Source organism: Zosterops lateralis, assembly GCF_965231275.1.
Source record: "Zosterops lateralis genome assembly, chromosome: 13".
In the NCBI taxonomy this organism is placed as follows: Eukaryota; Metazoa; Chordata; class Aves; order Passeriformes; family Zosteropidae; genus Zosterops; species Zosterops lateralis.
In genome coordinates, this window is record NC_139773.1 from 5160091 (window position 1) to 5174383 (window position 14293).

Sequence of the window (14293 nt, forward strand, 5' to 3'; positions counted from 1 at the left end):
GGCTCTGAACAAGCCAGCCTGGGCTCTAGGAACCTTTGGGATCCTTTGGAGTATCCCCTGTGGGTCCTAGTGCTGCAGGCCCAGACCTGCTGTGCTGTGCTCAGCCAGGCACGATCATCCAGTGATGCAGAGAAGAAACATCAGCTCAGCAGAAACCTGGCAGCAACAGCATCCTGGAGCCTCCCTTAGTCCAGCCCCTGGTGCCAACCCCTCCTTTTTGATTGAATATTTGTTTCAGCCAGCAGGAGCCAAAGATTAAATCTAACTCCTGCCAGTGCCAACCAGGTGGGACAGGTTGATCCTTTATTTACAATTATGATGAGGTAGCAATTATACTCTCAGGCTGTTTTCTCTTGGTGAGGTAGAGCTATGACTAAGCTCAGTGGTTTGGTTTTGTTAGCAGACCTTTGAGGCCTGTTCTTGCCTATAACACTCCTCAGGTTTTCTCGTGTCACTTTTCTTATCTTGTTTTTTTTTCTTTTTTTTTTTTTATGACTTATTTAACACAATCTTGTTCTCTGAGTTCCCCAAAGCACAAATCTGCCCCAAAGCCTGTGGTCAGTCATGCTTCTCTCTTCCCCCCTCGCTGCTCACGTATCTGGGCATGCAGACTCCATCCTTTTTCTGCTGCATGCATTGAGAAATCTATTCAGATACTTCCTCCCTTTCTCTTTATCCTCTTGGCTGTGCCAGCAATGCAGTGTAGCTGGCTAAATACAAGTGCTTGCCTGCCTCAACTATTGCTTGACTTAGCTTCTCTGCTGCTCTTGGAAAACATTCTGCCCTTTCTGCTCATCTCGAGAGGTGCTGCCTTGCTTGCTTGCTCTGAAATTCTGTGAGAAGACCCACACATATGCTGGTGCTGCACAAGCCTTTCTTGTCAGCTGCTACAAACACTTGTCTCATTGTCCTCACCTCATTTTTATTTCAGTCTTCGTCTTCTCACACTTTTCTATCTCTTTCTATTGACTGCATATTTATATTTATGTCATTTTAATCTCTTGCAGTCAACTAGCAAAGCACGCCATGAATGTTGTTCCTTGAAAGGCCAGCGCAATGAATCTTAAGGTGGATTACATTGAAGCCAGAAATTATACACAGGTAAATGGAAATAAGAAAATCCCACCCTAATTCTAGCATTATTCTTGCTTCTCTTCTGAAATGCTGGACTACTGCCAAGTCTATGAACATTTCATGGCAAATGCTGAGTCACTGGCAAGACAGAAACCCTTGCAAGACAGAAAAAGCAGGCAGGAGAGATGCACACTCCTCGCATTTAGGAACTGGAGAGGAGAAGCAGGAGAAGCAGGACAGGATGTGTTAACATACCTATTTCAGAGTGTGGGTGCCTGGGTGGGGAGGCACATTACATTAGAGTTTCGAGCAACTCTAGACTTCAACTGAAAAGGCATAGTCCTTTGGAGGGAATTGTTTCCCTTTTCATCCTTCTAGCAAGTTCAGGAAACAATCTCTGACTGCTCTTCTGTTGTCAAATGCAAGATGGATCTTTCATGATAGGAAGACTTTGGGAATGCCTTTTGTAACAAACAGTGCCTAGAAGTGTTGTGTAACCTGTATTCTCAAAAAACTTGAGATTCATTCCTTCACATCTGCTAATACCTTATGTTTTTGAGAAAGTGGCTCAAATTCGTGCTTCAATTTTCTCATCTTTAAAATTAGGAAGGAACATTTCATACTGTGAGATTACATTGCTACTGTTTTGACATGGTATTGCCACTTGCAGAGATATCAGACATTTGCAAAGAACTGGGCTTTGAAAGAAAGGACAGCTGACTCTCTGAGCTTAGCTCACACATATTAATCCCATAACCATCTTTTTTAAAAAATGCAGTATACACCACCCTTGAGAAAGGAATTTCATTATGCAACTACAAAACACCAGTCAAAGCACAGAATAGAAAACAAACATCACAAAAACTTTCTCTCAAATGTTAAAAGAAATCCCATTTTAAACAATAGGACTGGAGGAAATTTAAATAAAGACACCAAACAAGATATCACGTCTCAAATGAACAGCAGAAATATTAACAATTGATGCTTTTTAGGTGATAAATAGAGAATGAAATTAAGAGAAAACCAGCATTTCATAGTTATAAGTTTTATTTTGGAAAATGTAAACCTCACTAACCATGCATACAAGTTAAGACAATATTTTACAGCTCTTAATTTTCTTCCTTTTTTCATTTTTTTCCTTTTATAGTTGCATAGGACATTATCACAATATATAATCTATGCAATACAAAATACATAAAAAGTTACAGCAGAGCAAGAATAGATGAACATATAACTGTACAACTGTAATACTTCAATGTAGTGATTTAAACAGTTGAAAAGTGAGCCATGGAAGCTTTCATGTGATGCTGACAGACCTGTACAAGTGAGGATGACACTGGCAGCTGGAAGTTTAGCTGTGAACACGTGCACACTCCCTGGCACACGTGTCCCCTGTCCCCCACTCAGGCATGTGCTGCTGGAAAAGCACACGTGCACACACACACATGTCCTCCAAATGTACAATACACAAGTAAATGCACCTGGAACCAGAGATGAAACTCAACCGCAGATCTCCAACAGGTTCAAAAATTCCAAATGCAATGGCATTTGGATTTAGGAATTTGGTTCAGGCCCATCACTAGTTATAATGAAATGGATACCTATTTTTGCTCTGTAGACATCCCTTCATTAGTCAGTGTGTAGTATGGACACACTGCTGTGTATTTATGTATACACACATACACTATACAATATACACATATATATCTATTTTTATATATATGTGTGCATATGCTTATATAAATCCATATATATAAATATATATATTTATAAAAACCTATACCAGTGGATGGGCTTTTGCATTCTATATTTTGGCTTGTGGGATAAACAAGTATAATTTGGATATTTTCTTCTGCCTAAGGCTATAGCTCTTATCCCCGAGAGTTACAAATACAGATGTTCATCATACCATTCACTGACATAGACTAGATGCTAGCACCCAATGCACAAACAGATGGTGTAATGGAGTAAAAGAGCACCTGAAAGTTAGTTTGTAGGCATGACCTGATGAAATTAGTAAATCTAACAGCAATGAAAAGGTCAAAACAACACTGCACTTCACAAAGCACAAATTCTGTAACTCATGACAAAGCACTGGAGATGAGCAGTTGTGAACAGGTACGCTCCTCACACAGTCTTTAATGCCTGGCTGTGTGAGCCAAGGAGACTGATGAAGGTCTGGGTAGAGGGTAATGAGGTTTAAAGGTGTACAGAGGCTCTCTTAGCTACAATTTCTTGCAAGGATTAATGCAGTAAAGAGAGTGGGATATAGACAGGAATTAGGCGTTACCATCGAACACAGACTTCCGATGACTTGCCATAAATATATACCTTTGCAGTTATGTAAACAGATACTAGGCATGATTATAAAAGCAAGGAACAATTAATTTGCAGATACAAAAAATTCTCATAAAATCTAGCTGCCAGGAATTTACCAGGACTGCTTTCTAAGAAGCAGGATGAAAACTGAATTCATGTTACCATTAGGCCTTTGTAAAAGGAAAGGTTAATGGAAGGGGTGAATGGGTTTCTAAGAGCATCTTTAGTTTCACCTGGTAGCAGGGTGAGGATTTTCACTTGCACCTATTTCCTATAGCAAGGCAGTTCAGCTCAACACTTAGAGAAGTTAGAATCATGGCTGGAGAAAAACAAACTTTCAGGGCCTTCTTAATAATAATAAAGCTGTTGCTATCGTCTGAAATGAAAAAAAAAAAAATCATGGCAATGTTGTATTTTGTGAGAACACCTCAACAGATTGCATGGGGAAAGGAGGAGGCAGGAGAGATGCACACTCCTCCAGATGGAGAAACCTGCACCTTGCCAGAGCAGTATTTCCTGAGTGTGACATGTTTGTTGCTGTGCCAGGAGACTGTTTTAGATTACACTGCTGGGTGAAACAACAGAAGGGTAAAAAATCTGAGGTTAGTTTGGACAAGCACACAGATTTCAAAACATAATTTAAGCTGTTCTGACTTCTCATATCTGCAAAACTCAGGAGGAATCATCATGAGAATGAGTCTAATGACCTTGCTGATCATCAGACATTTCTAGCAGATGCTAGAAAACTGCAAACACTTTTTTTATATGAAAATATTGAGAGAATATTTTTGTTCACATTTTGGAAAATACTAGTGGTTTGGAAATTATCATTTTATCCTAAAACTATAATGTATTAAACTTTTAATGGAGATATTTGAAATCTATCTGGGATTTTAAAACACAGTAACTTAACTGTCAGCCTGATACATACTGAGGTATTTACAGCTAAGATGTAAAAACAAAAAAAGTTTTAACAACCAATTTCAGAGTATTTCTGAAAGTGTCAGCCATATTCAGTCCCATGGTGTTCTCATTAAACGAACTGACTGAACTGAAAATTTGACTTTGAACCAGTTTATTTTTTCCTGCTTAAGCTTGAAGAATCATTAGTAATGTCTATGAAGAACACAAGTAAAATGTTAGTTCTGTTTGAGTTTAAAGATTACATAGTTCTGTAACCCTCAGAATAGGTTGTCCCATAACCTTTATATCCCATAATCTCAGTACTAATAAAACCTGGTGCAAATATTCCTTCTCCAGGCTAGTAAAACAACTTGTTTGTAATACATAAACTGATTCATGCTGATTTACTAGATCCTAAATAAATGAACTGGAGTGGTTCCTCCTTTCCTTAAGATTAAATGATCCTCTTGTTGGAAAAGGCAATTTTACAACAAAATTAATTTGGAACATGAAGCCTGTCATGTTTGCCAATACTTAGTGCTCCTTTTGATTTTGGTTGTTACTCCTCTCCTCCATATACCCCTCTTAAGGTATAATGTTAATGAGAAATGTGTTTGACTTGTTCTGAAGTATGTGCACAAGACACAGCTGACCTGTAGAATTCCTTGAGCTAGATATCTGAAATGCCTCTCTACTAACTACAGCACAAGAGCACTTCTAGGAGTCACAGAAATTACTGGAATGTGAATTCCTGTTACCTGAATTCTATCAAGTTGTTAAAATTGTGCATCTCAGTACACGAGATTAAAAAAAAAAAAAAAAAAAAAAAAAAAAAAGAGGAAATCTGTTGAGGCCAACAGATCTGGTTTTCCCCTAACCCCAGAGGTTGGGCAACTCATCACATTAACTCTATTTGTCATCTTGCAGAAAACCCTTACTCTGTTCTTTCATCTTCTGTGAAATGAAACAGTAGAATTGTGCCTCTCACAACTTCCATTCAAAGACGGAAATTAACAGAGGTGAAATCTCAAGCGAATGAACATGATAAAAAATACTGAAACATCTGCTCTTGTTTAGATTTATAGTTGTATCGATAAATAATTAGAGTATTTATCTATACAACTAATACAACGTGTAGTATTAGGAATAATGTATATTATGGAAGTACCTATGAAACTACTTGGAAATCTACATTAGCTTCTCACAGTTAACATACAGTACAATAAAACCTTGAAAAACTGGATCAATGCAAAGCAGCAAGTAAGATACAGGTTCATGGGGAATCTGGAGGCATTCACTTAATATCAAATGACAGGTTTGGCGCAGAGAGTTTCTTTTCACTGTGCTACACTTAACTGCATTTATACCCTACAAACATCAAACATCCCAAAATTCCAGAATCAAAAGGACCTGAATTGATAATATGCACCATCAGACCTAGACAAACAAAGGAAAATGTGTTTGCTGCCAGTGAGGTTTTCAGTACATCACTATGCTCCTGGTCTTTTACTATATTTTCTACCATACAAAACATAAAAATCTACCACCTTGTGCTCTATCTAGTGTTAAATATTTGAAAGTTATTGAAAACTAGCCAATATTCCCTTTCTGTTATTAAGCAGTTATTCAGAAATAAGAGCACCTTGTTTTATGCTGGTATGTGTATTTTGAGAAACTTGAAGTAGTGCTGAGCTATAATGTCATCTTATTTTAAACTTAAAAATGCATATTTTATTATTCCAGTCAAAAGATACCTTATGATTTTCACTTCCTTTTATCAACAACCATGATTTTGATGCAACAGAATACAGAAACTGTCTTAGCTGATTTTTCTAACTAAGATACAGCTGTACAGTAGGTAAGTACCTTGACAACAGTTTTGGTGGGTATTGGTTCAGTAATGCTATTTCTGTAGTTCATTTAAAAAACCAACAAAACAAACAAAAGAAAAGAAGAAGAAATAAAGGAAATTGTTCAAGTCAGTGTGGTTTGATTTGAATATTCTATTGGTCCCATACTGAACAGGCAGTGCAGACAGCTTAACAACTTGGAGAGAGTGGCAAGAGAATGCCTCCAAGATTCCAGGTCACCTTGCCATAAAATGTTACCCAGTGTAAATTTGTTTCTTTGTGATTTAGGTGACTCATTTAAGGCATCTTGTTGAAATTTTTTTCTCAGAATTTTATCTAGCATGGAACAAACCAACAAACCAGTTTATCAACCTCACAGAGATTTTTGCAATTGGAAGTTGGTTTTGGAACATCTTCATCATGAAGTGAGAAGACAGCTTCCCATGGTAAGCAGAGGGTAGCTTGAAGAGAGACAAGACTCCTGTTTGGATACTCCCCAACACAGGTGTATAATGAGGAAAGCAAGCAGTGGAAGAGTCCGGTACTACATTCCAGTATTGGGTTGGTTTCTGTATTGTTTGCTTGTTTTTTATTTTTTCCCCAGTGTGTGAAAGAACCTAACAAAAAGCTTCTGAGTGCAATTATATTTACAGAATAAGGCCGTGGTTAGGGTGTGTCTTCATTGTAATTATTGTGTAACATAAATATCCATCCCTGAGAAAGGAGAAGGGGGACACAAATCCAACACAGTTGATTTTTAAGTGTATGTATGCTTATATTGTGCAATCTGGTTTTACAAACTACTTCGACACCTGAGGTGAATTAAGCAGATTTTTTTCCTTTTCTTTTTTAGATTTTTTTCATTTTCTTATAAAGAATAATGAAGAGGATCCATAAATGGTTGCAAAATATATGAAATATTGAGACAGCAGGAGTCACTAAGTGTAACATGTAAGTTTGTCTGTCCATGAGGTTAGAATAGCCACCTGTGTGGTTGGGTAAAGAAAATCTGACTAAAAATTGCAGTGGGAGGCAGCTATTTACTGATTTTTTAAAAAGAGAGGGTGGGAACTGAGGAAGGGGAAGCAACAGAGTTTTTTAAATGTGTGCAACACAAACAAAACTCCACGTTAGGCATTAGAGGCAAAGTGCTGACATCCAGTGCAGGTAGTCTATGGGGAGCTGGCGGGGCTGATGGTGGGGCTGGAGGCGTCCGAGCGGCTGTAGTCACTGACAGAGCCTGTCCTGGAGCCGCTGCCGCTCCTCCTCTTCAGCATGCTGGGGTGGAAGTTGGCGTGGCGCCGGGCGTGCTTGGTCAGGTGGTCGCTGCGCATGAAGCGCTTCTCGCACAGCGGGCAGCTGAACTTCTTCTCTCCGGTGTGAGTGCGGTAGTGCCGGGCCAGCTCATCCGAGCGGGCGAACTTCTTGTTACAGCCCTGCCAGTTGCATTCGAACGGCCGCTCACCTGCAGGGAGCAAACACGGTGCGGTTAGAAGGGACAGCAGTGTCTCCCATGGGCTATTGTTTGTATGCAGAATATAAAATAAAAAGGTTGGAAGCAGGGTGGATGCCACTTGGCACTAAGTGGATGGAGGTGTTACCCTCTGCCAGAGGAGGCTGCTGTGGTATTCCAACCCATTAAAAAATGCTGTCAGCCAAACTAGTCATATACCTTATTTGATAACTGGGCCTTCAGGGATGCTGGACTCCTGATCCTTTAATAGATATCTCATATCTCTTGTGGTCTGTTGAACTTAATAATATCTGTACTGAGCTTTGTAGTATATTCAGTTATTCCTCCAAGTTGTCCCTATATGTCTAACTAAGTGCTGAAGTTCAGAAACCATGATGAGGTCATCTTCTTCAGGTATTAAAAGTTATGGTAAAAGTGCAGAATGGCAATTTTGAGGCACTGGATGGGAGGCTCTCACCTTGTATTCTCCACAGCTGTGCCTGTGTTTTCTGTATTTGCTACAAAGTACCACAGTTTCCCTTGTTCACTGCCTTAGGTCTCACTCAGAAGTGAGGCAAGGGAGCGCTGTATTCCAGCGGGGGACAGGTGTCACCTTGAAGGTACCAGCCTATTTTGACCAGCTAACATAAACCCCATGAGCTGTGGCACTTGAGCTTGGAGCAATGAGCAGTGAGCTCACAGAAAGAGTGATCTAGTGAGCTGGTGCAGTTCTGAACAGATCTCAGATGTGGGATGGACACCTGCTGATGTTTTAGGGCTGTGCACTATGGTAGATGTGCAGCCTAGGAGCTCTGCACAGCCTGCAGACACAAGTAGCATTGTTGTTGGATATCTGGAATCTGTTTCCAGCTTTGTCACTGATGTGCTGCATAGCTTGGTCACCTCATTTTATCTGTTTCCATCCTTAGTTTCTCCATTTCATAAAAATGAAAACATTAAATCATGAAATTTGCTGCCTGCTACTTCTGCTTATTGGTTTGATTCTTACTGTCACTGAGTCTGAATGTCACACATTCTTTAATTATTTTTAACTGAGAATATCTTATTATTTTGTGAATACATAAATACATAGACTTTGCATTTTTGTACTTGTAATTTTAAAAGCGTCCTACTTGCACTAATCCTAATGTTTCTACTTCTGAATGGCCTGTTCAAGAGGCCCAGAGAGCTATATAAATTCTGGGCCAAAATAAGAAATAAAAGTTCTCTCCATAGTACACTAAATAGGAAATAAAGAAAGAAATTAGCCCCTTGGAGAAATTCAATACACCTTAATTAAAACTGTCTGAGATAAAAATTGACCCCAGCAAATCTTCAATCTAAGCAGCCAATAATCTGCTTTAAATTCACAGATTTGGCAACGACATTTATCTCCAGAATCTGCTTAGGAGGCTCCTGCTCAGAAAAATCATTTTATAGGTTCCTTTTCTCTCTGTTCATGAGGTCTCCAAGATCCTTCAGCCAAATCTCAAACAGTGTCTCAATGAACAGACAATTAAGTCTTTTTAAAATAGAATTTTGTTCAAGAGTCTGGAGAAACCAGGAGTCCCTGATATTTCCTTGATTATTTATGAGACAGACCAAGGCTCATTAAAACCAATTGTTCTTAAGCACATTTGCTGGATTTCATTACACCTACAACCACAATGCATAATGCAGTGATTGCATCTATGCAGTACACAGAGATATTGTCATATGGAGAACCGTGACCACCTCGCCCAGGGACTGGCATAAGGCAGCAAAGATGAACAGAACTGTGGCTTCCCCTGACATAAAGCCTAAAAAATACAGGGTTCCACAAATGAATTGCAGAATAAAACCACAACCAACTGGATTTAAAGGATATAGTCTTGTTGCTTAAAATAACCCATGCAAATCCATTCAATGTCCTCCTTAGCCTTATCCTGCCTGCAAACTGTCAGGGACTGAACTCCCCATCTGCTGCTAGAAACAGGAAACAAATGTATTTTGTATGTTTGTTATATATCCTGTCGTGTTCTTAGATGTGTTCCCGCATGTGGTGGGACATGCCTGTGGTGTGACAGCCCTGTTGTGTGACCACATTCATTGCTCTTGTCCCTATGTTTTGGTCTATATACTACAGATATACATCTAAGGGGACTTTGGAACCCTCGGGAAAAAATGACAGTGAGGCATGGTCTGAGGAGTAGATCTGGCCTGCAGAATCTGAGTTCCTCATCCCTGAGCTATGGCATCAGTTTTTGCTAAGACAATGGCCTTTGGAGGTTACTACTGCCTGAGTTAACATCTCTGTTTATTTCCATTTCACGTGGTATCAGCAAATGTTCTCCACTTGAAGAACTGTCCCATGAAATGAATGCTTTCAGACAAGGAAGGCAAAAGTTTTCATGCAATGTTTTGCATCTGCTGTTGACACCACCATGAAGCACAGGCAAAATGGTACCTTCCGTTCTGATCAGTTTAATGGCACCAGCTGCTCCTGTCCGTGAATCTACCATTTGGGAACCAGCAGTAGGCATAACATTCCACTTCCTAAAGAGAGAGGTGGTTCTGAAGCAAGATTGTGTAAGCTCAATGTTATCCAGCACTAGCAGGTGATGAAGGTATTGCACAGCTTAGCTCCCCTTCTCCCCACTGCACATCAGATCTGGATGAGAACATTCACGTTCCCATTCATCTGTCTGATTTGATGTTGATGGTGGTGAGGATTTGGGTGCTGAGCCAAAATATGTAGTATTTCTTCCACTATATTTCTACCATCTCTGTCCTTCTCCTTCCTAGGGACTATTTCCCCCCTCAGTCCTCTCTAGTCTTGATTTTATAGCTTCTTGGTACTTGTCTTTAAGTTTCTTGGCCAAGTGATTTTCCACTGGCAGCTGGCATCACTCTAGTAGTGGTTCAGTTCCCTAGAGTACTTCTCAGCTTTGTTGAGGTTTAGCAATTCCTCTTCAAAGAAAAACTGTATTGTGAGGAAATGCTGGATGCCTTGTGTGAAGATATAAGAGTCATTATTGTTCATAAAAAATTAGTACACAGTCTGGAACAAAGTTGCTGGGGGGTATTAATTAAGGCAAGACCCAGCTGCTGCTCCAAAACCACACATGGAAATTCACAGTCTGTCATGATTCTCATCTCTCAAACAGAAGGGATGTGGTTTTCTGTGCAGGTAAGTTATATAAATGTCCTTTTACCAGCAGTAAAGCAATCAACAAAATGAGAGATTATATGAAATGATTGCCTAATCTCATTAGGGAACATGCAGCCACAGTACAAAGTTCCTGCATAAGCAGTAACCCCTGGACATGCTGTACTCAACAGAGAGCTTTCACCATTGACATGGCTGTTACATGGCACAATAAGGATCCTTTCAGCTCCATTTCAGGCAATGTTGAAGTCAGAATTTTACCTTTATACACTGAGTGAAGAATTTGATCTTATAGATAATTGCAGAAGTGTTTTCAAGTATATTAGATATGGCAGGAAACACATGTGAAAATGCATACTGAAAACCTTAATGCTGTGTCTTGGCAGCAGTAGTATCTTTGTGCATTATAAGCTTTACTAAGAGGTCCCTAAGAGTCAGTCCTAAGTTTCCAAAAGATCAAGGTGCTTGAAAATAAATTACTCAAAATACAACTCTGTCTTCTTTATCTTTGGAGAGGCAGGCAAGAGATGCCTTTAAAAGACAAGGAATCCTGTAAATAATTTTTTCACAGTTTTAAATAGGTTTGGCTGTCCATGTTCTAAATCCTACTAAATGGTAACCTTTCTAGATCCTTTGCCAGGGCACGTGACATCTAAGGCGTGTTTAAGTTACACAAACTGAAGGAAAAACATCACATTTGAGAATTAGATTCAGCTGATCTCAACTGAAAATTACACAAGCGAGAACATTTTTGGCTTTTTCCTGGACTCCATCCAGTCCATAAAAAACCAGGTAGTGTAAAGCTGCATTAGGAAACTTGCAGCTCACCAAGTGAAAGTACGTGAGCTCTGCAGGTGCACTGAGTTCTGAATTCCTCTCAGGGGCACAGGCCTTGCTGCTCACATTGTCTGGCAGAGCAGCCTGCCAAAGGAAACCCAGAGTTGCCTGGGCTATAGAAACAGCATTAAAAAAATGCACCTCTACCCTCTCTTGCTGGAAAGGATTCAGAGGCAACTAGAGCCAGCCTGTTCTTATGATATTACATAAAGGTCCTTTGTATTATTCTGTATTTTTCAATCATTATATAGTGAGAGAACTGTAGGTAGTTATGGGAAACAAAATCTACAGAGATGGTGGCACCAGATCTGATGTCTACTGAGCTTGATTTGTACAATCCTTTTAGCGCACATATAGTTTTAAGGACTCTTTTCATATATGGTGAGCCTCCTGTACAGACCCTGGAGTAATCTGCTTCCTCCTTCACCAATTCATCTGTCTGATATCCAGCATCTGAATAGCAATTAAATAAAAGATAGCAAGTACTGTATAGGCATAAGCATACTTCAAAAATAACCTACTGACTGAAAAAATGACTGAAATGCCCAAACAGTTTGAGACAATTGTGAACCTAACCATTTTCCAACTTAAAATGCCAAGATTAGGCAATTTTATGTGAAGAATTTTAAGTGTCATATCCACTGCCCTTCAGATTAGAGTAGTATCAAGTCAAACCACATACTGGTTTATATGTATTTTTTTCAATTTAACTCATGTAATAGCTCTGCACATTATGTTGGCATCTTCAAGTACATGTCAAGGCCATGCAGTAACAAAGAAATTTGTATCCTGGGAATTCCACGAGTGTCTGCAAAACCAGAGACAGTAAACCAGAACCAATTTTCTGTGATCTTTAATCTGTTCTGCTGCTTCCCAGAACAGGGTTGAATGTTGTTACAAAAACAGACTAGAAGCCTGAACATGCTGCTGTGCACTATTCTTATATTTCTACATTTTCATATACATAATTAAGAGTATATTTGGAAACACAGATCAGCAGGCTGGGTGGGGAGGATGAGGGGCAGACAGTTAAATAGAGATGTGACTGAAGAGGCCTTCCTCCAGGAGAGGAAATGCTATCCTGGGAAAAACATTCAGCCAAGCAGACTGTGTTCCTTGAGACTGGGCTGTTACTTTAAAAAAAAAAAAAAAAAGGAAAGGTCATCCTTCAATAGTACTGATATGTATGTACGCCTTATTTTAATTTCTGATATTGTCTTGTTTATAAAAAAGCCCTTTTGCATGGTCAAATAAAAAATCCCTAATCTCAGTGCAAGAGAGAAAAAGGCATTGATGTTAGGCAAAGGGTGGTTTCTTTATCAAGTATTTAAAGAGGAATCAAAAATTTCCAAAGCCTCACTAAGTTAAATTCCTATAAAATGAAACCATTCCATTTTAAACTAATGATTTTGGGGGTGATATTCATAACTAAGTAAGCCAAATGCAACTGGGTTTTTTGCATCTGTGTCTGTCCAGCAGCTTTGGAGTGTCTCGGCCACCTTCACACATCTAACAGAGGTAGCAAATTCAGCAATATTAAGCTTCAGCAGTCCCAGGGAAATTAGGATATTTTAGTAATAATGTTCCCAGTGAAAAGAAAAGTTATAGAGTGAATTAGACTGTCACTAGACACCGTAAACCCAGTGTGGGAATGTGAATGTCCAAATCCAAGAAAAGCTCCAGCTGAAGTTCCCATGTTACTGGACACTGGCACTAACAGTCCCATGCCCCCAGGACACACAGCAACTGCAGCCAGGTTGCATTAGGACCCGCAGCCTGAAGCCTGCAAAGTCCTGCTAATTCCATTATCTGTCATGTGACCCTTTCTTAGGAACTGGAGTTCTCAGAATTCCAGCAGGCACAAACCCAGGCATCTACAAAGTTCATTCACTTTAAAGTGTGCACGTCTTTATTATGACCTTAACAAATCCACTCACTACATTTATAAATTACTGCATCTTATGTTTCCTGTGTGCATAGGAAACTACTACTGAGCAGGAGTGCAACAGCTACCATAACATCCATGATTAAAATCCTTGGTTTATTTTCTGTACCTCAACATTTTCATTGAATTATTTAGACATGTATGAATGTTTCTTGAAAGGGGAATTTCCAAGTGCCAAGTTTATATTTGAAGTCAATGTGTGTTACTGTTTGCTGTGGAAGTGTTTGTATTACTCCATCTGGGAGCACAGATTACACCCTGTGATTTGTCTGTTACAACCACAGTAACGAGAACAACTCAAATAGCAAATGACGAGCACACACGGTCAGATACTATAATGATAACAGCTACAATGCCAGAGAAATATAAGTAGTGAAAAATTCCTACCCCAGCCTTAACCACAGATAGGTCTGTCTGAGAACCAAAATAGCTCATTTGGTATGTCCCATGCAGATATCTGGTCCTCTTAAAAAAATTAACACTCACTTTCACTGAAATGGAAACCATTTTTTTTAAAGCAGATTGCATTCTATCAGTTTTATTCTCGGCTTTTATTTCCGACTTGTTCAATAATGTCTTAAAAACACCATTTATAATAATTTAAACTACTTAATTGTATATTTATCAGCCACATTTGCTTCTCTTTCATTAAAGCAGAATAATTCAAGCCCATTCCATCTTTTTTCCCCCAGGATCCTCCATCACATAATCTTTCTATTGTCTAAAATATGTATTCCATGGCTTTACCAAACTGTTTTCAAACA

At 39.2% G+C, this 14293-nt stretch overlaps 1 protein-coding gene across 1 annotated transcript in view; it reads right to left on the minus strand.

Moving 5' to 3' along the window:
* Positions 1 to 2103: 2103 nt before the first annotated feature.
* Positions 2104 to 14293, minus strand: part of KLF13 (KLF transcription factor 13) — a 33663-nt gene continuing 21473 nt past the window's right edge. The window contains exon 2 of the mRNA XM_083871065.1: positions 2104 to 7611. Coding sequence (XP_083727191.1) covers positions 7319 to 7611 — 293 coding nt within the window. The 3' untranslated portion in view covers positions 2104 to 7318. The remainder of the gene's footprint in view (positions 7612 to 14293) is intronic.